The sequence below is a fragment of the Jaculus jaculus genome, chromosome 7, assembly GCF_020740685.1.
Source record: "Jaculus jaculus isolate mJacJac1 chromosome 7, mJacJac1.mat.Y.cur, whole genome shotgun sequence".
NCBI classification, from domain to species: Eukaryota; Metazoa; Chordata; class Mammalia; order Rodentia; family Dipodidae; genus Jaculus; species Jaculus jaculus.
This window is the reverse complement of record NC_059108.1, coordinates 22028384-22056191: the sequence shown is the minus strand read 5'-3', so window position 1 is coordinate 22056191 and position 27808 is coordinate 22028384. Positions and strand designations below refer to the sequence as shown.

Here is a 27808-nt window from a genome sequence, read left to right as displayed (position 1 = left end):
CACTGGGATTCCCACCCTGAGCCCCTGGCTGCCTGGGTTCCCTGCACTGCGTGTGGTCTCTGAACTTCAAGCGAGTCCAACGTCTGTCCCCCTCCATCTGGTTTGCATTTCTACCTTCTTTGACTAAACTCATTGGTTTTCCTTTCTGTGGGGCTTGTCTTCTGAGTCTGCTAGAAGCAATAACAATGTCATGTGTTCAGAAGGTGGGATCCACGTCACTTTGGTGCAGCAGTGCTCTTCCTCCTGCGTCCCCTCCTCTGTGGTTGCCAGCCCCCTGCCTCCACTGTCAGACTCCACCCACCCAGAGCTCTTCCAGGCACCAGAACACCTCTTCCAGGTGTTCTTTTTGATACTTGGTGCATTAAAAAACAGAAGAGGGGAGGAGAGTAGACATTATATAGAGGATTTTGAAGGCCAGTTTATAAAGTGGATTTAAAATAAAAAATCTGTGTGCATTTGTGTGTGTGTGTGTGTGTGTGTGTGTGTGTGTGTGTGTATGGAAATTCCAAGGTCTCCTGCTGCTACAAATGAATACCAGACGCACGCATCATTTGGGTCCAGCTTCACATGAGTGGCTGGGGAATTGATTTCAGGCTGGCAGGCTTTACAAACAAGTACTTTTTAGCCATTGAGCCATCTCTCCAGCCCTATAGAGTAGAATTTTGATTACAAATATGATGTGAATAGTTCATTCCTATTGAAAGTATGGGTGTGACTGTAGCAGGCTTGAGTTAAGAAGCGCTGCAGAGAAGGCATCGGTGGTGTGGCTCATTATCTGAGGTGGGGCAGCACTGAGCATGGCAGAGCCAGGAGAGTATGTTGGAGCCTTGGAGGCTTCTTCTATTTCCTGTGCTACAGAGCTCACACTGGAGCTATTGAATTCTGGTCTTGTGCCGGTTTGGGTTCATCTTTGGTATTTCTGGTTCTGGCTGCATCATCACTTGGTGGGCATCTAGCTGTATTCTGAGAGCGTGCAGCACATTCTCAGCCCCTGTATTTCCGCGGCTTGTGGTTGGGTTACTGAAAAGACCTCCTCTTGTTTTGGATGTTTGAAGGAAGTGAAGGGTCTCTCTTGGGCCCATCTGTTGCATAGATACTGAACAGTAAATTGGTTAAGATGATAACTGGTCACCTGGCTGATGAGTATCGGCACTGGAGTGGGTGCTGTTGCTGCTTGGCTTGCTTTCGGCGTAGATATAATTGGGTGTCGCTGGTCTGATCCAGTTCACTGTCCTGTGAAAATGGGCGCTTGTTCGTCTGAGTGGGCTTCTTTGTCGCTGTGCTGGCACAGTCACTCTTGGACAGCAGTGATAACTTTTTAAATGTTACATTTGAAGCTTGTTTTTGTGGTTGTTGTTCTGGGAGGAGTTGAGTATAGGGGCCTTCATAGTAGGGAAGGAGTGAGGAAAGGAGGAGGAGAGGCTACCATTCTGCAAACTTGTAGACTTAGAGCAAAACTTTAAAATAAATAAATAATATATGTAGATATACTTATTTATTGCAGAAAGAAAGGAAGAGACAGAGCATGGGTATACCAGGGCTTCCTGCAACTGCAGACAAACTCCAGATGCATGTGCCACTTTTTGTATCTGGTTTTATGTGGGTATTAGAAGATCCATCTGGGCCATCGAATTTGGCAAGCAAGTGCCTTTAGCCACTGAGCCGTCTCTCCAGCTCTAAAACTGTTTTTTTGGGGGGAAGGGGAGGTTAGTAGAGGGGTTTGGAAATAGGTTCTTGCTCTAGCCCTGGCTGACCTGGAATTCACTATGTAGTTTCAGGGTGTCCTTGAACTCATGGTGATCCTCCTACCTCTGCCTCCTGAGTGCTGGGACTAATGGCGTGAGCCACCTTGCCCAGCTAAAAATTTTGATTGTACTGTATGACAAAGAGCAAGGCCTTGGAAATGCTTCAAGTCACTGTACTGCCATTTGCTTCCTTGCATTGCTGTTTCCAAGCACCCCTAAACAACGGGTTTTCTCCCATCAGCCCTACCTCAGTGACCAGCCACAGAGGTCTGTCAGCCCCGTCTATCTGGATTTACACCAATCCAGAACAGTGGGGCTCCTGAAAACTGTCCTCTGTTGACATGCAGAAGCACATTCCCTCTTTCTCAATCTTCAGAAAGCTACTGTGGTGGCTTTGAAATTTGTTCTCAAGGGGTCTGTTAATCTATTCTGATTCATTTAGGAAGCAGCAGCATTCATTATTTGACTTATGTTACTGGTTAATTAACCAAACTAGAATGTTTCCTTTTTACAAATTGAATGCGGAGAGAATAACAAAGACCAAATGTTTTACAACACAGATTTTTGAGTTTAACTTTGAAATAATTAGATTTTACTGTGTAGCAACTTCCGGGTTTAGTGACTCTTAAATACTGTGTACTGTGTCTATTTTTAGCAAGTCTTAAGTTTTAAGTAAGTAAAAATTGAACTAAATTCTAAAATTAACAGACTGCTTTAAAAAACGTTTTCCATGTCTTCATGGTGGAAAGGCCTTACTTGGGGAAAAATTCAAATTTTATTTTATACCAGTTTCTTGTTTCATATTGGAAAGAATTACATTAAGTTGTATTGAACTGTTTATGAGAATAGATAAAATATTTGAGATTTCTTTTACCATATATTCTACAGTCTTTTTTCTCTTTTTGTTTTTAATTGGCACATAAGGATTGTACCTATTCAGGGAGTTGTGCGTGATGTCCCATACACTTGTATATGTGTACTGTTCAGTTAGTGTGAGCTTACCTGTCTCTTCAAACATTTATAATTCCTCTGTGGTCGAAACATTCAAAGTCTTTTGTCTTAACTGTTATTCAAATATATAGCATAGTGTATTTTATCCTTCAGCAGCCTACCACACAGCAGATCACATGCCATTTCTCCCATCTAACTGAAATGTTACCCTTTGATTAGCCCCGCGAGTAACCACTAGTTTCTCAGCTTTAGTGAAAGCAGTGTTCTTATGTTCCATGTGAGTGAGCACATGTATCAGCGCCTGACTTATTTCACCTAATAAAATGTCCCTTCCTTTTTATATGAGGATGTGTACCACACCACATTTTCTTTATCCATTCAGTCACTGCCCATCCATGGAAAGTGACCACCCATCTGTGGAACTTTCAGATTGTTTATAGTATTTATGTATGTTGACTTTGTGAGGAAGCCGCTTTTTTTTTTTTTTTAATTTTTTATTTGAGAGCGACAGACACAGAGAGAAAGACAGATAGAGGGAGAGAGAGGGAATGGGCACGCCAGGGCTTCCAGCCTCTGCAAACGAACTCCAGATGCGTGCGCCCCCTTGTGCATCTGGCTAACGTGGGACCTGGGGAACCGAGCCTCGATCCGGGGTCCTTATGCTTCACAGGCAAGCGCTTAACCGCTAAGCCATCTCTCCAGCCCGAAGCCGCTTTTTATTCTATCAAGGATCCATATTGGCTCATCTATTGCCTTAGAGAAGGTTTGGTAGAGGATTGTTTTGATTAGACCAAGGCCTTCTTGGAACAGTGTGGAGTGAGGAGATGAAATAAAGGGGGAATCATAATACTTCCAAGTCCCTTCAGGTGTTTCATCTAATTTTGGCTTAGAGTAAATCCCCGCCCCCAAATCTTATCCATGGTACTGAAGAATGTGAAGTTGTATTCCAGGATTTGAGTGTATTTGTTCCTGGATTTTTGGATTCTGTGGCATTTTCTGGCTTTAGTCAGTGGTACTGACTGTAAAGGAGTTTTACCAGTCCCACCACCCCTTCTCCTTATGATGGATAAGGGAAAGACAGGATTCTGGGATTCTGTTTTACTTGGGACATCCCTTGGTGGTGGTCAGATTCAGGTGAAACATTTCTTATTAGTAAATGATTGCAGATATACCTAACCTTGCTGAGCAGAATTGAGAAAATTTTATTTAGCCAGTCTGTCTGAGGAGTGTCCTGATTATTTGGTGAAGGTGGGACGTGAGTTCTTCTGTATCTCTCCACTACGCAGTGTCCTCTAGGTCAAATGGACACCTACTTAAATGGAGCATTCTGCTATTCTGAATTCCTAACGCCTTTTGTTAATTGAACTGCCAAATGTGGGGATATGGAGCATAATGCAGTGGTCTGATCTCTTTCATTTAGAAGACCCCCCCCCCAACAGTTTAGCCTGGGGCATCAAACCTAGGATAGCACAGAAGCAGAAACCCATTTCTATCACCCAAGCCCATTTTCAAAGATGGGGAAAAGATACTGTGACTACTAGAGACAGCATTTTAATTGGATAGGTTTTGTATTAGTGCTTCCTTAAGTGAAGGCTTCTGAACCATTTGCTTTTCCAGACCACTCAGGTAGAAACTGGAAAGTAATGAGAGCAGACACAGAAATGCCACAAGACATGCAGTGGCTCCTTTGTTGGAAGGTGAATATTTCCCCCAAGCCTTGAAGGAGATCTGCTTTTTCTAGGAATGGAGGACTGCCTTGGACTATCTAGCGGTCTTTATGCTCATACCAGTTCTTCTCTTCATTCTGGAGTCTTTTGTAAAAGTGACACTGTGTGTGTGTGTGTGTGTGTGTGTGTGTGTGTGTGTGTTACACATGTGAGAGAGTGAGAGTCCTGGTGTACATGTGGAGGTAAGAGGACAACTTTGCAGTCAGTCCTGGTGTACATGTGGAGGTCAGAGGACAACTTTGCAGTCAGTCCTGGTGTGCATGTGGAGGTCAGAGGACAACTTTGCAGTCAGTCCTGGTGTGCATGTGGAGGTCAGAGGACAACTTTGCAGTCAGTCCTGGTGTGCATGTGGAGGTCAGAGGACAACTTTGCAGTCAGTCCTGGTGTGCATGTGGAGGTCAGAGGACAACTTTGCAGTCAGTCCTGGTGTACATGTGGAGGTCAGAGGACAACTTTGCAGTCAGTCCTCGCCTTTACACTTGATCTGATGTGAGGTTTCTCTGTGTTGCTGTTTTTGCTCCACCATGACTTCTGGCTTTTAAGTGGAATGTGGGGATTGAACTCTGGTACTATGGCTTGAGTGGCAAGCACTTTGTCTACTGAGCTGCCTCCTCAGTGCCCTACTCCCCAAAATGACTTGTTACCTCACTCCTTGAGTATGAGTGTCCAGCATTGGAGAGGGATAAATGAAATTTGAGCATTTCTTCTATCTGGCTAATCGGGATTTTTAGTTGTCATTTTTGTCCTTTCTCCCTACCTGTTGATGCCTGCTTCTAACTGTGGTCTCCTCTGCTGCTCTTTTCTTCTTAGCTCAGCGCCCTTCTCAGGCAGAGGAGGTCATACAGGTGTACATGCCTTCAGAAAAGGAAAATATAGTGGAAATATGAAACAATGAGCCTTTCTGACTCTGGATTCAGCAGTTGAACATGGGTGCCGTAGGTGGAGTTATTCTTGGAACCCCACTTTGAAGATTGCTGTGCAAAAACCCATCTGTGCCGCCAGTTGCCAACATTTCTAGTACAAATATTGTCATTTGCTCTTGAGGCAATCTGCTATTTTAGTCCTAGATGCAGTTTTGTAATATGCTGGGCAAAACAGCAGAGAAAAAAAATATCTTAAGTAGTGGTATAATCTTTAGTTTAAAAACACTTCAGCATGTTTCCAGTAGGATTGTTCAACGTGTCTCCTTCGCTGAGCTATAAACATAATCTAAATTCATTTTTTTCAGGCTTGTCCGAGTCCTGGCTCCCTTGTGCCGACTCTGCACATCAGTAACTTCTGCACCCACTATAGTTGAGCATGCCATATTCATGTTGTTAATAAGAAAACAAGTAACTTGCTTAGAAATTGTTTGGTATGAGTCAGTTTTTCATTACAAATAACAAAATCTCCATGGTAGGCTGCTTTATAAAGAAGTCCCAGCAGGATGTTGCAGGATCTGATGACATCATGGTGAAGATCCACGTGTCTCAGTGTGTCAACCTTAAGTTTCCACCCCAGTGACTGATCTAGATCAGCCCCTTTCCAAAACCACCACAGCCTGATGATTTCCACCCTCCTGCCCAGCACCATTAACTTAAAGGTTTTGGGGCTTAAACTGAGTTAGAGGAACAAACTGTATTTGAACCACAGAGCTTCATTTTAAGAATTGTCAGACTTGATCTGCACTTTGTTTTCCACAGTCTTTCCTTGTCCAAGGGTCCTTCGTGGAGGCTGCCAAACATACCCATGGGGTCTGTGCAGAGCAGGTGGCTCCTGAATGTACTAGTGTCTCTCCAGAATCCCTGCTGAGGTTGTGTGCCACTGCTTCTGGGCTTTTGCCATTTAGCCTTTCTTAGAGAAAAAGCACATCCTATAAGAAATAATTCATTTCTTTCTGTTTCTGTGGCTTTCTTATTTTCTTCCCAGCCTGATGTATAATGAGAGCGCATCTTATGTGTGACTTAGTGCATGTGCACATGCACCACCAGCACATTACAGAGTCACACTGCACTGACTCATTTGTGCCACGACGCTTACTTCATTCATCTAAATCGACTACCACTTGACTGTGTACAGACTGTGAGCTAGAGTTAGCCTTGTCTGCATTCTTTCGAGACCTTCAAGTCCTGGGAGCAGCCGTGAAGTTAGGGGAGAAGTAAGTGCATCTCTGTGTATAGAAGACTGGCCCAAAGGGGAGAAATGAGAAGGGAGTTGATAACCCTCAGTGATATACTAGAAAATTCAGACTGAGCAGGTAGTTCAATAAATGCCCTCTGTCTGAATTGGTCACAAACATGGAACTAGTTAAAATTATACAGTGAGCCAGGCAGCTCTGAAAGGCAATTATTTTTCTGAAATTTTGAGTGGTAGACTAGCCAGGATGAAGCTTGACATAGGCATGTTGAATCCACAGCCCACAGGGCTGCATCCAGCTCAGGGTATACGTGAATGCAGCTACAAGCAAAATTGTAAACTAACTTAGAACAGAATCTGAGGGCGTTTTGGTTTAGCCCAATGGTAATTACATCTCAGATACTGACTTTAGGTAGGTGAGTGTGTGCAGGGTCCCTAGCCCATAGCTTTGTGGATTGTTACTGTCTTTCCAAAAAATGTTTTGGAGGTCGTATTGGTATTGCTGGGGAACAGTTTGAAACTGTAAGTGGTGCTAGTTACAAGTATAAGGGGCTGACTGATGTTCTTCCCTACAAGTCTATGAACTACTCCAGGATTCAGAAAGCCTGTGAGACTTAATACAGTTAGTACCCACATTCTACTTCTTAGTACCACCCATCTTCCTATAAATAGCCTTCTACTTCCTCCAAGACAAACACCAATTCCAGAGGTGGTGTCTTAGGAATGCCTCTTGCTAAAAGGTAGGCTGATAGATGTTGGTCCACAAACCCTGTGTTAGACTGCCTTCTCTCTCTCTCTCTCTCTCCTTTCTAATTTACATAATTTTTAATGCAAGTATCAGTTTACAATTTGATTTTCTTCTAAAATGTCATCATTATGTTTTTGAGATTTATTCATGGTGGTTCTGTGACCTGAAATGACCCCATACCTAATAGTATAATCAAAACATTGAAGCCAGATAGCTCGAAAACTCACCTTAATGGAAAAAATGCCAGAAGTAGATGGGACAGTTTCTATTAAAAATTTTAGTATAAAACATTGTGTCATTTGTGGAAAAATTGATGGTTTACTATCCCCAAGTTTAGTTAATGAGAAATTACTGCATGTTTTAAGAAAAGTTGCTCTGTTTATTCTGGGTATAGTTGCTACACTTTTGTGCAGACAGGTGAGAGAGGATATGTATGTGTATGTAGCAAGCAGATGGAGGCTAATTTAAAGTTCTGTTGCTGATAAAAGGATGACTGGTCAAGAAGCAGCTGGTTTCCCAACATAGCCACAAACCCATGCTATTGTCTGAGGGCAGTCCTCTGCAAGTTCTTCCCCAGGTGATGGCATGCCTTTCAGCAAGTGGACAGAAAGGCTGCCTGCTCTGTCTGTCTACCATGTTGCTGTCAAGCAATGTCTCATCACAGTTTATCCAGGAAAGGGGAAGAGGCTCACAACTTCTCGTAATTTCCAGTGATGCTCCAGGATGCTCAGAGCACCTGTTATGCTCTAGAAGCACTGGCAGCCCTTTCTGTATTCTGCAGGCAAGAGCTGTGTTCTTATTCTAAACAACATTCTCTTTGAGACCTTAAAAATGTTGGTGCCCTGGCCTAATCCAGGAAGGCTATGTCTACCTGAACAAAGTACCTGGCACAGATGTGTGCAAGTGCATGCTCTGTATACTGCAGGGACTTGTGTGGAGCCCCCATTTGTTTGACTCCTGCTTCGCCTTGCTTTTGTTTTGTTTTGTTTTTCAAGGTAGGGTCTCACTCTAGCCCAGGCTGACCTGGAATTCACTATGGAGTCTCAGGGTGGCTTCAAACTCATGGCGATCCTCCTACTTCTGCCTCCTGAGTGCTGGGATTAAAGGCGTGTGCCACCATGCCCAGCTTCACCTTGCTTGCTTCTCCCCTCTGTGACTAAACTCAAATATAGGCATATTGGCATATTGTCTTTCCAGGGCATGCCTTGTGTGGCTGATCGTCAAACATTTCCCTTCACAAATGCTAATAGCTGATACTCATGGGCATTTTGCACACACTGAACACTTAACATTCAGCATTCACAGTTAACATTCAGTAAGGATTAGTATTTCTTTTTTTAAGTCAAGGATTAAGGGCCAGGAATTGTCAGTCATGCCAACAAGATCACTCCAGTATAAATGGGAGGCAATCAGATTTGAATCCAGAGCTCTGGTTGTGGAACACATGCTCTTTCACCATGACAGACTGTGTACCTCAACTTTGATTTGGTTTCCATGCTCACATCAGGGATGCCTTTCTCTGTTTATCTAATCCAAACCCTTTCCCCTCATGACCTGCTTCCACCTTAGGATCTGTTTGTTCCTCTTACAGCATACTTCACCTTGCATTTTTCTGTTGTCATTCTTTCTTTCATAGAGTAAGATTGGGGCCAGTGATACCATGAGCTTCTTGTTACTTTCACAGTATGGCTTAGTAAACATCTTTTGAATGAATTGCATTGGGATGCATGAATTTGATCACATTCTAGAATCAAATGAGAATGGAAATGCATCATTCCTTTCTGAATTTGCTCTGGATTGAGTAGTTTCCCTTAGACCCACTTCCGCTAGGCTTAATAAATGTCACATAGACTTGATAATAATAAGAGTGAAGGTCAAAAGTTTCTTTGTAATCCCGTTAAAAATGACCTACTTGTGGTCTTGGGAGATAGGTCCTCTTGCCCCACCTTCAATCTTGTGGGCTCTGTGCCTGCTTGGGCAGCATCAGCTTGGCTAGCTCTGTATTAGTTCCAGTTCTCCACATGCCCCTTGTGTGCTGGTCAGTTGGATGTATAATCAAATAGCTAAATAACCCAACCTGTAAAACGTGTAAAGATTTATTTTATTCCAAATATGAGCACTGCACTCTAGCTTAATTCATAGCTGCTTTGAGGATTAAATTCTTTTCTAATATAATGGTGTCTGTTTTCATAAGTAATTTTGATAGAAATGTATAATAGATGTTAGCAGGATTGTTAAAAGACTTCGGTGGAAGTCTCACTGAAGAATACTTGCTTTAAATTTTTGTCAGAATTTGGGTGAATTTACTTTTCTCAGTAATAAAATTATAGAATATGGGAGGGTGTGGTGGTACACACCTATAATTCTAGCACTTGGGATGTTAGAGGCACTATTAGGAGTTCAAGGTTAGCCTGATCTCAAAAGATAAACAATTTTAATAGATACCAATAAGTCTGCTTTAAGGGCAGTTGAAATGCTAAAGTGATGGGTAGACTGACATTAATGTCCATGCTTTAGTTGTGTCAGGGTTCCTGACGGTTGAGCCAAAAGTTCTAGAAAACCGTGTTATTTTCTTCTGGAATGCCATGAGTTTTATGATGACGTCTCTAATACTCCTGGAATTGTGGACATTTTTACATTACTAGTGTGGTTTGCATTTTCCAAACGTGTACTCTTTGAATCTAAATGACACACCTTTGAGTTACGTGGCTACAAGGCGGCACACAAGTCTGGTTCACGTGGGTGGTTAAAGAACTAGTGCAGGCACACAAGCCCATTCTGGCTTCAAGCAAAAGCCTGAGTGGACAGCTGTGTATCCAGAGTCACATAAAGCTACGTGAAGTTCAGAGTATTCTTGGATGCCGCCTGGAAAGTTACAAAAATTGCTCTGTTGCAAGATTCTAGCCACAATAGTAGCTGTTAGGTTTCCTTTTGGAGGAAATTCAAAGTGATAACACTAAAAAAAACAATGAGATGACTGAGAGATGGCTTAGCAGTTAAGTGCTTGCCTGCGAAGCCTAAGGACCCCAGTTCGAGGCTCTATTCCCCAGGACCCACGTTAGCCAGATGCACCGGGGGTGCACGTGTCTGGAGTTCGTTTGCAGGGGCTGGAGGCCCTGGGACACCCTTTCTCTCTTTCTCTCTATCTGCCTGTTTCTCTGTCTGTTGCTCTCAAATAAATAAATAAAAATTTCTAAAAAATTAAAAAACTATGAGAGGTCTCAATTCCACAGAGGAGGGTAAGGTCTACTGTCACTAATTACCAACTTGTGTGAAGCTTACTAGTTTGATTCATTTTAAGAAATGAATCATTTGACTCCTTGTGCATTCTTTCTTTACTAGTTTTCCTTTCAAAATTTAATCTTTAACACAGAATCCTCCTTTTTACCTCCCATCCTCAAGCAGCAAATATACACAATCAGTGTGTTTGAAGAGGTCAGTGTCTTACTAAAAATGGTGGTCCTAGTTTCCAAAGGCAGTTGTGGGATTTTTATCTTTGGAAATTTATAAAAATTAGTTTTATATTTTTGATTCATGATTATAAAGTTGTTTCTTTTTAAAATAAAAAGACATGGGTTCAAGCTGCAGTGTTAAGGTCATAAATTAGATATGCTGCCCACATGGTAAGGATTGCAGGGGCTCAAGTGGAAACCCCTCCAGGTGGTTCAGAAATCCTTTCCATCCTGTCTCCTTTCTCCCTTAAGCTGGAGCCCTCGAGTCCTTCCTAGGTCGTTAAATCTGGCCTGGGGCAGACAAGGCACCTCTCTGATCAGCCTAGCCCAAGCATAATCCTGGCGGGGAGGGGGAAGCGCCTTTCCCATCCTCTCTTGGGCTGCTCTGCTTGACCAGAAAGCAGCTTAAGGCTGCCATTCTGGTCATTCCTTTCATTATCAGTTTAGTGTAGTTTTCAGCTGCTTACAGTAGGGACAGAAACTCGGCCTGCCCAGTGCAGACAAAGCTGTGTCCGAACAAGTTCCTGGAGTAGGACAGAGCTTGCGCTTGCACACATCTGTACCAGGTACTTTAGTCCTGTTAGGTCTTTGCAGATGGAGGAGGGGCTGGACACATTGTGCAGATATTTTAGGGCAACTGGGCTTGTGATTGGGCTGAGTGAGCAGTATTTGAGGGAGACTAAGTGGAACTATTACACAACAGGCCTGCTTGACCCTCAGTGGAACTGCTGTCTGCCTTCTGGTATGAGTTCCTGATATCAGCAGGGAGCCCAAGAACTGTCTTGAGCCCAAATAGTTCTGCTAGTATAGAGTTGGCCAGTGAATTTTGGTAGCTCTTTGATTTGGGACAAATCAAACTTTGTGTGGAGGTAGCCCCCAGCTGCGCCTACTTAGCAGTCATAATTCAGTGTTGCCAGAACAAGCAAGCTGATGTCAAGGAAAACCTTCGCTGCAAACAATAGGTAATTCAGTGATACACTTCTTAGGGGTTTGCCACCCATGTAAGTCCCAAAACAGAAAAACAAAACAAACGCCTTGTCCACTTATGCTTGGTACTTCATTCTGTTTTCTAAGAGTTACAGTTATTAAGCAGGCTGTGCATCCAAAGGATTCCTTCTTTCCTAGATTTTCCAGACTTCTAGACAGGGCATCCTCTGAGCACAATACTGTTTCAACAACTTTATTTTTGGGTTTAAAAATTATTTATTTATTTGAGAGAGGGAAAGACAGCATGGTGTGCCAGGTCTCTTGCTGCTGTAAAAGAACTCCAGATATAGCTGGGTGTGTTGGCACACACCTTTAAGCTCAGCACTTGGGAGACGGAGGTAGGAGGATCGCTGAGTTCAAGGCCACCCTGAGAATACAGAGTGAATTCCAGGTCATTCTGGGGCTAGAGTAAGAACTCCAGATGCATGTACCGTTTATGTGGGTACAGGGGCCAGCAGGCTTTACATGCAAGCACCTTTAACCACCAAGCCATCTTTCTAGACCTGATTTTTTTTTTTATTTTTATTTATTTGTTTGAGAGCGACAGACACAGAAAGAAAGACAGAGGGAGAGAGAGAGAATGGGCGCGCCAGGGCTTCCAGCCTCTGCAAACGAACTCCAGACGCGTGCGCCCCCTTGTGCATCTGGCTAACGTGGGACCTGGGGAACCGAGCCTCGAACCGGGTAGACCTGATTTTTTGTTTTTTGAAGCAGGGTCTTTAGCCCAGGCTGGCCTCCTACCTCAGCCTTCCAAGTACTGGGATTAAAGGCACACTGTACCACACCTTTCCTGCTGTCCTAATGATAATTGGCCAGAGTTTAAGATAATTTGGAGCAGCCAGGCATAGTGGCACACACCTTTAATTCCAGCACTCTGGAGGCAGAGGTAGGAGGGCCGCCATGAGTTCAAGGCCACCCAGAGTGAACCCCTACTTCGAAAACCAAAACAAAACAAAAATAACTTGGAGCACATATTTTGAATATACATTTACCAACAAGAGCAGAATGTATGGGCTCATCACTGTAACTGACAGGATGCTTTATATTCACTTGGATTCTTTAACCCTTCCAAGGACCTTAAAATTGAGCCAAGTACTGACATGCTGTGCTTCTTTTTCTGCTGAATTTAAAAGTTCATCAGGGGAGAACAAATCCAAATGTGCTGTTTGTTTCTGTGATTTTGTTTTGCCTTTGTCTTATGGTAGACGAATAGATAGACAAGGTAGTTGATTACATTTTAATGCTGTGTGTTTCTACAACCATTGCAAATTAGAAAAATGGTATGGCCTATAAAATAGACAAAGATTTTTTTTTATTTATTTATTTTTAGGAAACAGCGAATCTCTTCAGCTCCAAATGAGTTTTCTCTTAATGTCCTATGGTTGGGGCCCTGTGTGTCTGAGACAGCTTTTTTTTTTTTCCAAAAGGAGCAAAAAAGGGCTATAATCTGGGCAGTTAATTAAACTGGAGCTTCAAAAAAGGATGGCACCATAAGTCACTAGGTCGGGGAGTCACAGTTGTCCACAGTGCACTTGACACTATCTGGTCTATGTGCCTCCTTGGAAAATAGGTTTGAAGGCTACAAAAGAAACGTGTATGCTTCACAGAAGTTGAATTAATCCCAAGAGAGCAAGCCTGCCTTGAAATCCTTGGAAGCCCACAGATCCATTTCACATAATAACTGTGGAGAAGGGAGACCATTCCCTTTAAGACTTTCAGCTATATCCACTACTGGGACCTTATTAACCAGGGTTGATGATATATTGAAAAGTTGGCCCTTGTTAGATTGTGTGGTAGTTAGGACCTCACCCAGAAAGTGTCTAATAGAGTATTTTCCCACCTCTACTAAACAGTTCTCACTAGCCGTTGCAACAAAGGGGTATAGAAGGACACTGATGAAGACGCGTGCTGGGGGATCTGGACTTAGGAGAAGGTGGAGTCATCTAAGGGAGATGCCTCACTCCGCCTTGCCTGGGCTGTTTGGGGGGTTCTCTGTTGGGGTACTTCTTTTCTGATGGTTCACAGAGCACATCACGTTAAATGGTATAAATTTCCACACTCCCATTTTGAAAATTAAAAGCTTTGTTTTTCCTTTCACAAAACTGTAACTTCCTTTGATATAAAGGGCTTCCTGTGGGACACAGTTAAATTTTAAGGCAAAGGGGGAAATGCTGGTTCTTTTTTAAACTTTAATTTAATTACTGCCTTCTGAGAAGCAAAAATTTTAGGAGAGTTTATTTTTCTTCAACTCAAAGAGAATGAAGATATGAACTGAAATGTTACTCCGAAATAAGCCTTACCTGATAAAGCTCTGGTAAACCACAAAGCACCCTTTCTTCTTCCCTGTACTTTCTTCTCCTGTCTTTTAGGCTCGTCATACCTCTCCATTCTTTGTGTCATATGTAGTACTATGGGCCCATTCATTTGTAGCTTACCTCTGTACCAGACATTTCATCTTGCAGTCCTTTGTGTATTCTTGAATTCTGCCCCTCCTTGCTCTAGTGGACTCTTAGGGTTTATTCTCCTTAAAGTGGTCAGCATGGCTCTTGCAGTGCCTCACAGTTTTTTGGGCCATAAGTCTGTCCGCAGCTGTCAGCTCATGAGAGAAATCATGAGATCAGCGTTTGAGATTCTCTTTCTCATAGTTGACCTGATCTCTCGTTTAGTACATCTGCCATGGAACAACCTCACTGACACATTTCATTCTGACATAAGCCACCAAAGACACTAACAGAATATGCAAAACACTCAGATTGACGGCTGCAAGAAGGAGAAAGCGCAGGGTGGCACTTGAGTGTGAGGACGTGGAAACAGCCTGAGGAAGCCTGCTACACAGGAAATTTGTGATGAATGACTTAATCAAGTTGGAACCATTCATGATGGCTTAAAAATTCCTGTTTACATATTCTTTTACTTCCTATAAAAAAAAAGTAGCCAATGTTTATTGCCTTCACTTTGTGCCTGGTGATACCTTTCATGCGTATGATACCATTCACTCTCTCATAGCCCCCTGACAGTCATGACAGGTGTTAAAGCCAAGCTCAGAGACAAATAAGCTCAGAGACACTGGCCTAAGAGTTGCCTAGCCAAGGCTGAGTTCAGGGGCAGCCCCTTGGGTTCTTCCCATCAGGAATCTCCCAGATGTTTGAGGCTTTCTTACACTTGGAGTTCTTACCTGTGTCTCCTGAGAACAGAATTTCTCATAGCCTTTGCCCCATGGAAAGCTGATTTAATGTAGTCCTATATTCCTTCCTCCAGAATGATTTGTGTCAGATAAAGTGGTTTAGAGCTAGATTTGTATCTAATACAGTTTATCTGTTGCTACACATTGGATTGGCTAGAGAGGGACATTGCCTTAGGGTGTTGACCAGGTGACCTTTGCAGTGCCTTAGGAGTGCCTTTTGTGAGGCTACAAGTCTTTGCCACAGCTCTTGGGATCACCAGAGACCTGCTAAGACTTCGGTGCAAATGGAGTGGTGGTCTGTGAGATACTCAGACAAGAAGAATGGCGTTTGGAAAATTCAGTCAGCTTTATGGGAGGGCCTCGTGTGTGTGTGTGTGTGTGTGTGTGTGTGTGTGTGTGTGTGTGTGTGTGTGTGTGTGTAGATTAACCATCCGTAGCAGAACTTGTTATAACACATTTTCAAATCAAATCCTTTGTAGACCATCGACAACTTGGGTCTTGAGGTTGTTTTATTTGTAACTTAATGGAATCTCTTTGTTGACTGCTACTTCCTCTTTAGTTTGTTTTCATTTGAGAAAGTGAAGGAAGAAATGGTGTAAAAGAGGGATCAGGAGGAGGGAATAGAGGCCATGCTGGGAATCTGTGTAACAAGAGTGCACAAGGAGACATTTCACAGAAATTAGGTACGATGCTTTGGAGACATATAGTTTGCCTAGCATTTTGAAAGAATTTCTAGAACAGCAAGTCTGTGTAGTCTTGTGCTCCAATCTCTTTGTATGAAGTTCTTTCTGGTGGAGCTGGAGGCTGTTTTGCCCATATCCTCATGCAGACAAGTGGCAGTTCCAGGCAGATGGGGACTATTCCAATTTCCAGTCCCTATAGCCTCCTTACCCAGCTTTCCCTGGAACAACATACACATGTGAAAGCCCCACGACATCTGCTGTGGTTTCCCATGATAGAGAGGAGCCCACTGGAGTAAATGTTAATGTAAGTTTATCGGCTATTAAGGAAAAATTTGAGGTTTTTTTTTTTTTTTAAGGTAAGGTTACACTCTAGCTCTGGGTGACCTGGAATTCACTATGTAGTCTCAGAGTGGCCTTGAACTCATGACAATCCTCCCTAAGTGCTGGGAATGCAGGTACCAGCACGCCCAGCTCAAAAAATAAGTTTTATAAATGAGCAAACAGTCAAAGTGCACACACATGCACCTCAGTTAAGTGTGTTGAGGGGCAGTGAATCCAGCAGGTGTCTAGGGCCACCTGCATTGTTGCAGTCAGCCTTGCTTTGAGTTCTGATTGGAGAGAAACCTTCTATGTCTCAGTTTCCCTAATTTTGAGGCAGGGCCAATGACTCCTGCTTTCTAGGGCTGTTTCCAGAATGGGATGAGGTATAGCTACAGCAGTAAACTGTAAAGTGAAAGACGTATGTAAGGTGAGGTACAAAGGCTAGAGTTTATGAGCAGTTCATGTTCAGCTCGAGTTGCTGGCTTTGTCTTGTTCGTGGTTGAACAGAAAGACCAGGGAACTCCCACAGGTGCCAGGCAGAGCAAGAACGTGAAGTAGAGCAGCAGCGGGAGACTGGCCGGCAGGTGGACGAGGAACCAGCTTGATGCGTCTGAGCCGCTGGCTCAGATCAGAAGCCAGGATTTGGGGCAGGGAAGCCTAGGGCAAAGAGAAGGGCTGAGAAGCCGACCAGGCCCACACTTGGGAGGAAGCTGCAAACAGAGGGCAGGGCCAGGCCATTTCTTCACTCCGGCCACGGTGCTGGGAGAGTCACAGAGAGTGTCCTATACCTGACACGGGCTGGTTGTACATATGTGGCCTTTGTGACCTTTTGATTCCTAATCACTATAATTTTTTTTCTATTTTAAAATTATTTTTAAATCATGGCATCTATTCATGTATACAACTTACAATTATTGTGTATATTATGTAAATACATTCATGAATGTGAATTTTTCAAAAATGGGTCAAAAACTTCAAAGTAATAAAATGGTATAGATTTCTTTTTGTACTTAAATGATTGTCAGATAGTTTCTTCATACTGTGGGGGTAACAGCATCCTGGAGCAGAGTTGTAAAATGATCCTGTCTCATGTCCTCAGGGGTCTCCTCTGCCCTAGAGCAGGGCAGTGGAGCGCAGTGAGTACAGCTTCCACGGAGATCGTAACTGTGACTGTTGCAGTAGCTCAGCTCTGACACCTGCTTCTGGTTTGCTGCATGTGCCACCTGTACTCAGAGCCCTGAGAGGCAGCCAGGCCCAGCAGGTGCGCTGTCAGGCTGACTCTAGTGTTTGAATGTAGTCCTGGGTTTTGGTATGTTGAGAAGCTATCATCCCCCCCTTACACGCACACTTGTCTCATATTAGTGGGAACAGTAGAAGGCAATGATTGTAAATAAATGCTTATAATGTTTATTAAACCATGTAATAAAACAGGTATTATTCCATATCCCAGTAGTGTTATACAATTGCTAGTATGGATATTTAATCTTTGCAAAGCCCTGTTAGCATAGGTGTTATAAATCTCTTTAGCAGATTCTAAATGCCCACTTGGTGGTTGTGCCGTAGGGGTAACAGTAAACCCAAAAACAGGCAGGATCTCCACACTCAGGTGAACAAAGGAGTTGGGAAGTCAAACATGATGCCCCAGGAACATAGCAATCATAAACTGTGGAGGTAAGCAAGGTGTCCCATGTTACAGAGCTCCAGAGTTAATGAGTATAAGTGCTTCTAGGAGGAAAAGATGGTCCTTGAGACAGAAGCTTGTGTGTGTGACAGCCTTGTAGGTAAAGGTCAGTGCTTCTGGAAAGTCCTATGAGTGTCACTTACAGTTTTGTCAAGTGGCTACTTATTTGGACTCACTGATTCCCTTCCCTTCACAAAATCTCAGGAGGGTGGCCTTTCTGTCTCAGTTCTTTCTTGTGTCCTCCTCTGCCCCTAGCACAAAATTGGTTCCCATAGCATGAGCTGGCACAAATTGGTACATAAATGAATGGGTAAGTGGTGTAAGGCATCACATCTTCCTTGTAGTGTTTTTGGGATGTCAACCAAAGCTTATTGAATCCAGCCACCTTGGTGGCACACACCTTTAATCTCAGCACTGAGAAGCGGGGGGTGTGGGGGGGTGTTGCTGTGAGTTCGAGGTTAGCCTGGGACTACAGTGTGAGTTCCAGGTCAGTCTGGGCTAGAGTGGGACCCTACCTCGAAAAACAAAAGTCTGTTGATTTCTTCTGTACAGTTTATCTGTTAAGGTGCTATGAGATTAGATACTTATAACCTGCTTAATATTAAGGAGCTTGGGATCTGGTCTGTAGAGGATCTAGAATGGAATAGCCAAGAGCAGAGCAGGCTGAGCTGCAAGCACACTGGATCTGTGTCCCTCCTCCCCCACCTGTGGCGTCCTGCTCATAGTAGCCAAGGCATGCAGGTGACATCAGGGATGTGGCTGAGAAGGCCAGCTCCAGTGCCAGCAGAGAGCCCGATTCCCGCAGACAAGTAAGGCTAGAAGGGAGGAGATTGGTCGACTTGGCCTGTGCTCTAATGGTGTCATGCAAAGACACAGGGTTTGGGTAAGTGGCTGGCATCACACAAGCCTTGGTCCTTACCCCCTGTCTCTTTCCCTGTTGTGAGAGAATGCTCAGAGAGGAACGTAATCCCAGGAATCAGCTCTCCTGCAGCCTCAGCAGAGCGGTGCAGACCACTTGGGTAATAGCAGCACCTCTCCCAACTCCTCCCCTTAGCAATCATAGCTTCTTTAATGTCCTGCTGGCTGAATGAAAAACAGGAATTTATGTAACAAGCTCTACACAGCAAACCTTTTCCTGTCAGGGGCGGGGGAAGGGGGTTAATTGTTGGCAAATTTAATAGACAGCTCTGTTACTGTGAGTGACCTGAAATGTCCTCAGAAAAATATGTAGTGTGATATTTTGATAAGAAAGGCATGGCTGTGGAGAGGAGAGTGGGGAGGCAAAGAGGAAGAAGGGAAAAAAAAAAAAAGAATCCAAGCAATCAGTTGTGTGCGCTCCACCTGAGTTAGTAAACTTTTTTAGAGATTTCATCATTTTACCTTCTGATGTCTTGTTGAAATCCCCCCCCCCCCCCCGCTGTACTTAGCATCATCGGCCTGGCCTGACAGTGTCAGTCACATAGTTGTACCCCCTTCCCCTGATAGTGTAGGCAGCTGGAAGCTGCTGTCTGGGAAGATCTTTCTCCCCTTTATCATTAACTAAATGTGACAGGGACAGGAGTCACACTTCCTCTCCTCCAGAGGGTTCATAGGAGCTTACTTGTGCCTCTTTTGTGTTCAAGGCATAAAACTGTGATGGTGGAATATTGTGCACATGCCCAGACTGCCGGCGTGTAGATGGTATTGCCGGGTGCGTGGTCACAGTGCTCGGCTGCATTTCAGCCCACCTCAAACAGGCTCCTGCTTTTAAAGAGGAATTGAGAATTTGGGTTACTAGTGTTGGAAGGACGCAGCAGAAGAGGGTGTGTGTGTAGCTTGGGTTACTGGTGTTGGAAGGGCAGAGGGAGGGAGGGAAGGAGAGGGGAGGGAGGGAGAGAGAGAGAGTTGATTTGGTTGGGTTTGGTGTGGGGAGGACACAGCAGATGAGGGTATGTGTGTAGGGCCTCCCTACAGGATTTTGGAAATCTTAAGGGATTGAAATAAGACATGAGCTGGGTGTGGTGGCACAGGCCTTTAAACCCAGCACTCGGGAGGCAGAGGTAGAAGGATTGCTATGAGTTCAAGGCCAGCCTAAGATTTTATAGTGAATTCCAGGTCAGCCTGGACTAAAGCAAGAGATTGTACCTTAAAAAAGACACAAGGGAAGTGTGCTCCTTGACCTCTTCAGGGGATGTTGTATGGAGTTCATTCAACCCCCTTTGTCCCTTCACAATATGGCTGGCCCACACACCTGCTTGGCATCCTGCTGGAAAGCTCCTTGTTGGGCCATGCTCCCTGTCAGAAGAACTTGTCACATAACTCTGTGTCGCAATCCTTTGGTGGAATGTAGTGCAGAGGATCAGAGGGCATTTTGAAATGTGAGTTTCTCAGTGTGTTTGAGCTTCCCGCTGACTTGTGTGTCTCCTTTTGGAAAATAAGATCCCTGCCCATGAGCTCAGGCTTGGCGTGGGAGCCTAACCCCGTATCGCTCTGCTCTGGTGCAGTGGTTGGCACTTGGGCATCTTTGTTCAGTGTCACTAGCATGAGGATGTGGGCATTGTGGCTACCTCTCTGGGTGACCACAAATCCAGCCAGAGCCTTTTGTGGTCCAAGACAGGCCTCAGGGTGGTGTTTGGGCAGCTAAACCTTGCACTCAGCAGAAGAGACCAAGAAGTCTAGGGGCACGTGCACAGCTGTTCTAGGGGGTCTGAAGTACCCAGGATCCTGCTCCCACACTTGGAACCAGGTACCTGAGGACCCTGTGGCTACAGAATGAATAGATGGCAACTGTGCTGAGGCAAAAAGTTACAGAACAGGCCTCTCCTTTGGAGTCAGTGTTCCATGCACCCCACCCATGAACACATATACATATACCACATAAAACATGCAAAACAAATAAACTTAAAAGACTGGTCCAGGAACGGTACTGTCCTAGTACTTGGGAAGCAGAGGCCAGGAGGACCATGAGTCTAAGAGCAGCCTGGGCTACATAGCAAAACCTATTCAAAAAATCAGAAAAATTAAAAGCCCTCCCCAAAAGTTAAGTCCTAAATTTATATTGCCTTTAAATTCCATTAGGAAAATACAAGTGAACAAAAGGAAAATACTCATTTGAGAATATTAACCTGCTATGTCAGACAGGTTTAAATTTACGTAACACTTTCCTCCTCAATAACTAGTAGTACACCCACCAACTCCTGGACACTGCATAAGGGAAGGAAGGACTATTCTGTTTTTTGTTTGTTTGTTTTTATTTGTTTGAGAGTGGCAGACAGAGAGAGAAAGAGTCAGGGGGAGGAGAGAGAGACAGAATGGGCGCACCAGTCACTGCAAACGAACTCCAGACACGTGTGCCCCCTTGCGCATCTGGCTAACGTGGGTCCTGGGAAATCGAGCCTCGAACCTCTGTCCTTAGGCTTCACAGGCAAGTGCTTAACTGCTAAGCCATTTCTCCAGACCAGAAGGGTGATTCTAAATGATGTTTCTCTGCCTTTATTTAGTAGGATGTGGGGAACAAACCCTCTAGAAATGGATTCAAACATCTGGAATAGGATTCACTGTCCTCAGATGGCAACCAGGAAGCCCCAATGTTATTTCCAACATTTGGAGAGCTGTGGAACACACCTGGGAAAGAGTGAAACACTGACTCCAAGGAGGGGCCTTGTCGCACAGCATTTTGCCCGAACACAGGCTTGTAGTCCTTCCTTCTCTGCCTGTTTCTCGAGATGGTCTCTCTCTAAACCCCAGAGCTTACTGATTTTAGCTTATCTAGCCAGCCAGCTTGCCCCCTGGGATCTGAACTCAGGTGCTCATATGTGACTGGCAGAACCATTGCCTAACCCAGGTTTTTAGTTCCTGAAGTTTTAGTTCTGAAGGAAACTGACAGGTCTAGGAGGAAGAACGGAAGGGTTTGAGGACTAGTGTTTTCATAGCATTGTAAATGAGCAAAATTTTAGAGGCCTCAAAACCAATTCTTATAAATTTCTCAAAAAATTTAGCTGTATTTAAAAAAGCATTTATGCCGGGCGTGGTGGTGCATGCCTTTAATCCCAGCACTCAGGAGGCAGTTAGGAGGATCACCATGTGTTCTAGGCCACCCTGAGACTACATAGTTAATTCCAGGTCAGCCTGAGCCAGAGTGAGACCATACCTCGAAACCCTCCCCCAAAATAAAATAAAATTAAATTAAAAAGCATTTATGGGGACTGAAGAGATGACTCAGCAATTACAGTGCTTGCCTGCAAAGCCTGAGGACCTGAACCTAATTCCCCAGTAGCCACATAAAGCCAGATGCACAAGGTGGCACATACATCTGGAGTTCCTTTGCAGTGGCTAGAGGCTCTAGTATGCCCATTCTCTCTCTCTTTGCCTTTTTCTCTCACTCTCTCTTTCTCTTAAACAAACAAACAAACAAACATACATTCATATGCCAAGGCCTCTAGCCACTGCAAAGGAACTCCAGACGCACGTGCCACCTTCTGTATCTGGCTTATGTGGGTACTTGGGAAGTGAACATCGGTCCTTAGGCTTCGCAGGCAAGCAGCTTAACTGCCAATCCATCTCTCCAGCCCCTAAATAAAATTTGTTTTTTAAAAAAGCATTTATAACTATGCTTAATTAAAGATGCAGGTACTGTATTTAAGATAAGACAATTATTTTTTTGTACCTATAAACACAAAATTCTATCTTTCATATAACCCACATTGAATAAGTTTTCCAAGCGGAAAATATTATACTTCTAACATATTATTTTGCTTTACAGAATTCAATTCGTCATAATCTGTCCCTTCACAGCAAGTTCATCCGTGTACAGAATGAAGGAACTGGAAAAAGTTCTTGGTGGATGCTAAATCCAGAGGGAGGCAAGAGTGGGAAGTCTCCTAGGAGAAGAGCTGCATCTATGGACAACAACAGCAAATTTGCTAAGAGCCGAGGCAGAGCTGCCAAGAAGAAAGCTTCTCTCCAGTCTGGCCAGGAAGGTCCTGGGGACAGTCCTGGATCTCAGTTTTCTAAATGGCCTGCGAGCCCCGGTTCTCACAGCAATGACGACTTCGATAACTGGAGTACATTTCGCCCTCGAACTAGCTCCAACGCTAGTACCATTAGTGGGAGGCTTTCTCCCATCATGACGGAACAGGAGGATCTGGGAGATGGGGATGTGCATTCTCTGGTGTACCCGCCCTCAGCTGCAAAGATGGCTTCAACTTTGCCCAGTCTGTCTGAGATCAGCAATCCTGAAAACATGGAAAACCTCTTGGATAATCTCAACCTTCTCTCATCCCCAACATCACTAACTGTTTCAACCCAGTCTTCACCTGGCAGCATTATGCAGCAAACACCATGCTACTCATTTGCACCACCAAACACCAGTCTGAATTCACCCAGCCCAAACTACCAGAAGTACTCATACGGCCAATCCAGCATGAGCCCTTTGCCCCAGATGTCTATGCAAACGCTTCAGGACAGCAAATCGAGTTACGGAGGATTGAACCAGTACAACTGTGCACCGGGACTCCTGAAGGAGTTGCTTACATCTGACTCTCCTCCCCATAATGACATCATGTCATCTGTTGATCCTGGGGTTGCCCAGCCCAGTAGCCGGGTCTTGGGCCAGAGTGTGATGATGGGCCCAAATTCAGTCATGCCCACCTATGGCAGCCAGGCACCTCATAGCAAAATGATGACTCCCAGCTCCCACACCCACCCTGGACATGCCCAACAAACATCTTCAGTCAACGGGCGCTCCCTGCCCCACACAGTGAACCCCATGCCCCATGCCTCGGGCCTGAGCCGTCTGACCCCAGTGAAGACACCCTTACAAGTGCCTCTGCCCCACCCCATGCAGATGAGTGCCCTGGGCAGCTACTCTTCCGGGAGCAGCTGCAACGGCTATGGCAGGGTGGGCGTCCTCCACCAGGAGAAGCTCCCAAGTGACTTGGATGGCATGTTTATTGAGCGCTTGGACTGCGACATGGAGTCCATCATTCGAAATGACCTCATGGATGGAGATACCTTGGATTTTAACTTTGACAGCGTGCTGCCCAGCCAAAGCTTCCCACACAGTGTCAAGACTACGACACACAGCTGGGTGTCGGGCTAAGAGCTAGCGAGCAGGTAAGTTTTTGAAAAAGAGGAGACCACAGTGCCCTGTGTCTTCTATGGTTAGGCTGTGTGTGTGTGTGTGTGTGTGTGTGTGTGTGTGTGTGTGTGTAAAAGAGACAGACTGTCTCGTGTATCCCAGACCATCATTATACTCTCTATGTAGCCAAGAATGACCTTGAACTTCCAAACTTCTTGCCTCTACCTTCCATGTAGTGGGATTGCCAACGTGTGCCATGATGCCTGGTTTCTGTCATCCTGGGATCAAGCTGCGAGCTTTGCACGTGCTAGCTAGGCAAGCATTCTCCTGACTAAACTACATTCCTAGCCAATGTAGCTTTTTTGATGTCATACCTCGCAGAGGGCATCACTCAGTTTTTTTTGAGCTTCAGTATTAGAAAGCTTCCTTTAATAGATTTAAGGACTTTCTTTTGACAGTTAGATGTCTGCATCCTTTTAGCTACTTCCATAAATGAGTACATTTGATACAAATAAAATGCTGAAGTTTTTACTAAAAATGGAATTTTTTTCCTCGATGAATGATTTTAAAACAGTCTGAGAAAGCTGGAGTTTCCCCCCCCAGCCCCCTCCCCCATGCACCAAGTCTGTCTGTCACTTTGGTTTGCCAGGTATGCCTGTTACTTCAGTTTACTGAGTTGAATTGATTTGAATTCGATTGTGTTTTCATTGTATGTATGTGTGGTTTATTCCTAGGCTACACTTAAAAGTACTTCAGATTGTCTGACAGCAGGAACTGAGAGAAGCAGTCCAAAGACGCCCTTCACCCCTTTTAGTTTTCTTGATTAAAAAAAAAAAAAAAGAAAAATCCTTTTTTTTTTTTTCTTTCCCCTTTCTTCAGACTTGGCAGCAGAGATCCTTTTCCTGTACAGGATGTTTGCCCGATGTTTGCAGGTTCTGTGCTGCCGTAGATAAGGACTGTGCCATTGGAAGTTTCATTACAATGAAGTGCCAAACTCACTACACCATGTCATTGCAGAAAAAACTTTCAGATCCTGGTGTGCTTTCAAGTTTTGTATATAAGCAGTAGATATAGAATTGTATTCTGTGTGTGTGTGTGTGTGTGTGTGTGTGTGTGTGTGTGTTTATTTTTTAATACCTACTTGGTCCAAGGAAAGTTTATACTCTTTGTAATACTGTGATGGTCTCATGTCTTGCTAAGTTAAACTTTTGTTTGTACTACCTGTGTTCTGCTGAAGTGACGAATCACAAAGAACTGACGACTGTTCTCGCCTCTGCTGAACAGCTTTGAACCTGTTTCCTTGCTACAGGATTCATATGAGAACCAAGTAGCCTGTTATCAATCTGCTGAATTACGGACTTGTCAAACTTGGGGGGGGGGGATAGATTAAGTGCCAGCCTTGTACAGGTCTTTTCTATTTTTTGTTTATTTTGTTATTTGCAAATTTGTACAAACACTTATAATGGTTCTAATTTCCAGGTAAATGATTTTTGATGTTATTGTTGGGACTTGATCATTTTTGGGATACTGAACTGTAATGTTTTCTTAAAACTAGAGTCTACTTTGTTACGTTGTCTGCTTGTAAATTTGTGGAATCACAAATTTCTTTTTGTATCTCTAACTGGATTAGTACTAATTTTATATGTGCTTAACTGGTTTGTACACTTTGGGATGCTACCTGGTGATGTTTTTGACTAATCTTAATCATTATAATAAGTACTTGCATACTCAACATTTCTGGCCCTGTTTGGGCAGGAAAGTGATGTATAGTTACAGACACTTTGTGTTTCATATTTAGAAGAACTTAATGTTTTTATGTATGTATTTTAAAGATATTTCATCTGCTTCTATTACCCTGTGAATTGTGTGCACCGCATAGCATCAGGTCTTCTGATAGGTGCCTGTGTGTTGCATAGTGACAGTTTTTCCAGGGAGGCCTCATCATGTCTGTATCATAAAGGGAGACCCAGATCTAAAATGATTCTCCTGTGTCTTAACTGGGGACTTCTCTCATGACTCTGAACTTTATCTTGGTCCATATTGGGGTTGGTTCTGTATCTGGTTTTTTGGGTCCCTAAAGAATCATGTCAATCCTCAGTTTCCATATCTCTCCCTTTAGCCCTGAAAAATTTTAAGTTGAAGGAGTCAGTTTGGAAATAGATCTTCATTGATTTGCAGAGTGCTTTGAGTTCATAGTACGGTTAGCTATCAAGTAGAACAGAACTAGTTTAAAAATTGGGGCACTTAACTTGAAAACCAACCATTTACAAGTTGCACTTTTCTTTTTAAAGCCTTGGCTCATCATTGAGAATTTACCTTCAGCAGCCTAACTATGACTGTGTCCATTAAGTTTGGATAGTTTCTTGTTCCCTGTTATTGATAGGCCAGGTTAATTGGTTTTGCATCCCATTCCATTCATCAGTATTTTGAAGTCACGTGGACCTCCCAAAGTCATCACAATATGAGGTATAAGTGTGTAACAGTGTCCTTCTTGCTTTCTTGAGAAAGCTTGACTTCTGTGTACACATCCCAAATAACAGTTGCTATTTTTAATATGTTACTTGTGTCTCTGTTGGCTTAGTTTTTCATGCATGTTAACAAGAATGTAAGTGTTCCTGATAGGATGCCACAGTCAGCCAGCGTTGTTGCCAGCCTCCCGCTGTGGCTTTCCTGTGTACTGAGCAGCCACACTCACGGTGCTCTTTGAGCACTCCAAACAGGGCTCTGCTTAGAAACCTTCATTCCCGCAAGCAGTGCCCCTGTGTGTAGAGCAGAACTTGCGTGAGCTCCCTTCCTTCTCAGGTCCTCTGTCTCTCCCTGCTCACATCCTGTCACTTCACCATTCCACGAGGCGTCTGTCTGCTCCTAACCAGTCATGACTGAGGCAAAATCACTGTAGTATTCTAGTACATCAGAGCTACTTTGGGAGGATGTTTCTTCCTCCTGATGCAGTGTAAATCTCCCACATATCCCCACCTTCCTCTGTTAAATCATTAACATGAGTTCTGGATAGCTGTCGGGGTACAGTGACGTCCAGAATGGTTTCTTGTGTGTTTTGAAAGCAAACATCATGTGGCCTCTGGGGTTTCTTTTTCTGTAATGTAAGAATACTTTTTGGAATAATCAGTATATTATTGTATATGATTGCTTTGTGAAATGTGCAAATGATATCACCTATGCAGCCTTGTTTGATTTATTTCTTCTGGTTTGTACTGTTATTAAAAGCATATTGTATTATAGAGCTATTCAGATATTTTAAATATAAAGATGTATTGTTTCCGTAATATAGATGTATGGAATATATTTAGGTAATAGATGCGTTACTTGGAAAGTTCTACTTGGACAGACTGACAGAGTCTAGGTTAATTAGCAAATGTTGTATCCCAGTGGGCAGTAAATCATGAAACATCCCAAGAAGAGGATAAGGACCCTTAAAATGGAAACAGTTCTCCAAAGATAGACAACTTGAATTTGTTCAACTGCTGGATATATGTTAACTACACTCCCCTTGTGCCCCCCCAAAAACCTTGGAATTCTTAGTTTCAGAAGCGTTACTGATTTTAAGTGAGACGTTTCCTTGTGGTTTGAGTTTGGGAGTAAGTTTAGTATAATGTGCAAGTGTGGTTTATGCAAACAAAATGGCCTGACATTATAGTCAGCCCTCCTTAAGGCGGGGCTAGCCTGGCATTGTGGTCAGGGGTGGCCTTGTAAGTCCCATCAGGTTAAGAGTCACACCTCCACGCGCTTCACCGCACGAGGTTAGTAACAGTGCAGATTCCATGTTCCTGTTTCAATACTCTCTGAGAAGTGCCTGATGATGCTGATGTACTTACAGACACAAGAACAATCTTTGCTATAATTGTACAAAGCCATAAATGTACATAAATGATCTTTAATGGCTTGGTGTCTTTCTTTCCTAAGTGTTTGGATGAGTTCCTGATCAAGAATGTTTGTGGTTTCTGTTTAGCTGTCCGTACTGAAGGCAGAACTTGCCAACCAGTATCACAGTTTATTCAAATGTGGTTTTTCTTTTGGAGAAAAGTGGGGACAGTCCTTGTACGACCAAACCATACCCCCACGTGAGATGAGGAAATATGTCTGGTAACGTGAGTCCTTGGAATCCATAACCTTGCAGTGTCTTACTTGACGGGTCTGC

The 27808-nt window shown here is 43.8% G+C and overlaps 1 protein-coding gene across 3 annotated transcripts in view; it reads left to right on the top strand.

Annotated features, from left to right (window-relative positions):
• The window catches only part of Foxo1 (forkhead box O1), a 95203-nt gene extending 67655 nt beyond the window's left edge, over window positions 1-27548 (top strand). Inside the window, exons 2-3 of one of the 3 annotated variants that reach the window (XM_045154284.1) lie at window positions 22336-23687; window positions 24890-27548. In XM_045154284.1, coding sequence (XP_045010219.1) covers window positions 22336-23673 — 1338 coding nt within the window. In that variant the 3' untranslated portion in view covers window positions 23674-23687; window positions 24890-27548. Of the gene's footprint in view, window positions 1-22335; window positions 23688-24386 lie in introns of all 3 variants that reach the window. The other 2 variants (XM_045154283.1, XM_004660034.2) reach the window with 2 other exon arrangements.
• The last annotated feature ends 260 nt before the right edge of the window (window positions 27549-27808 follow it).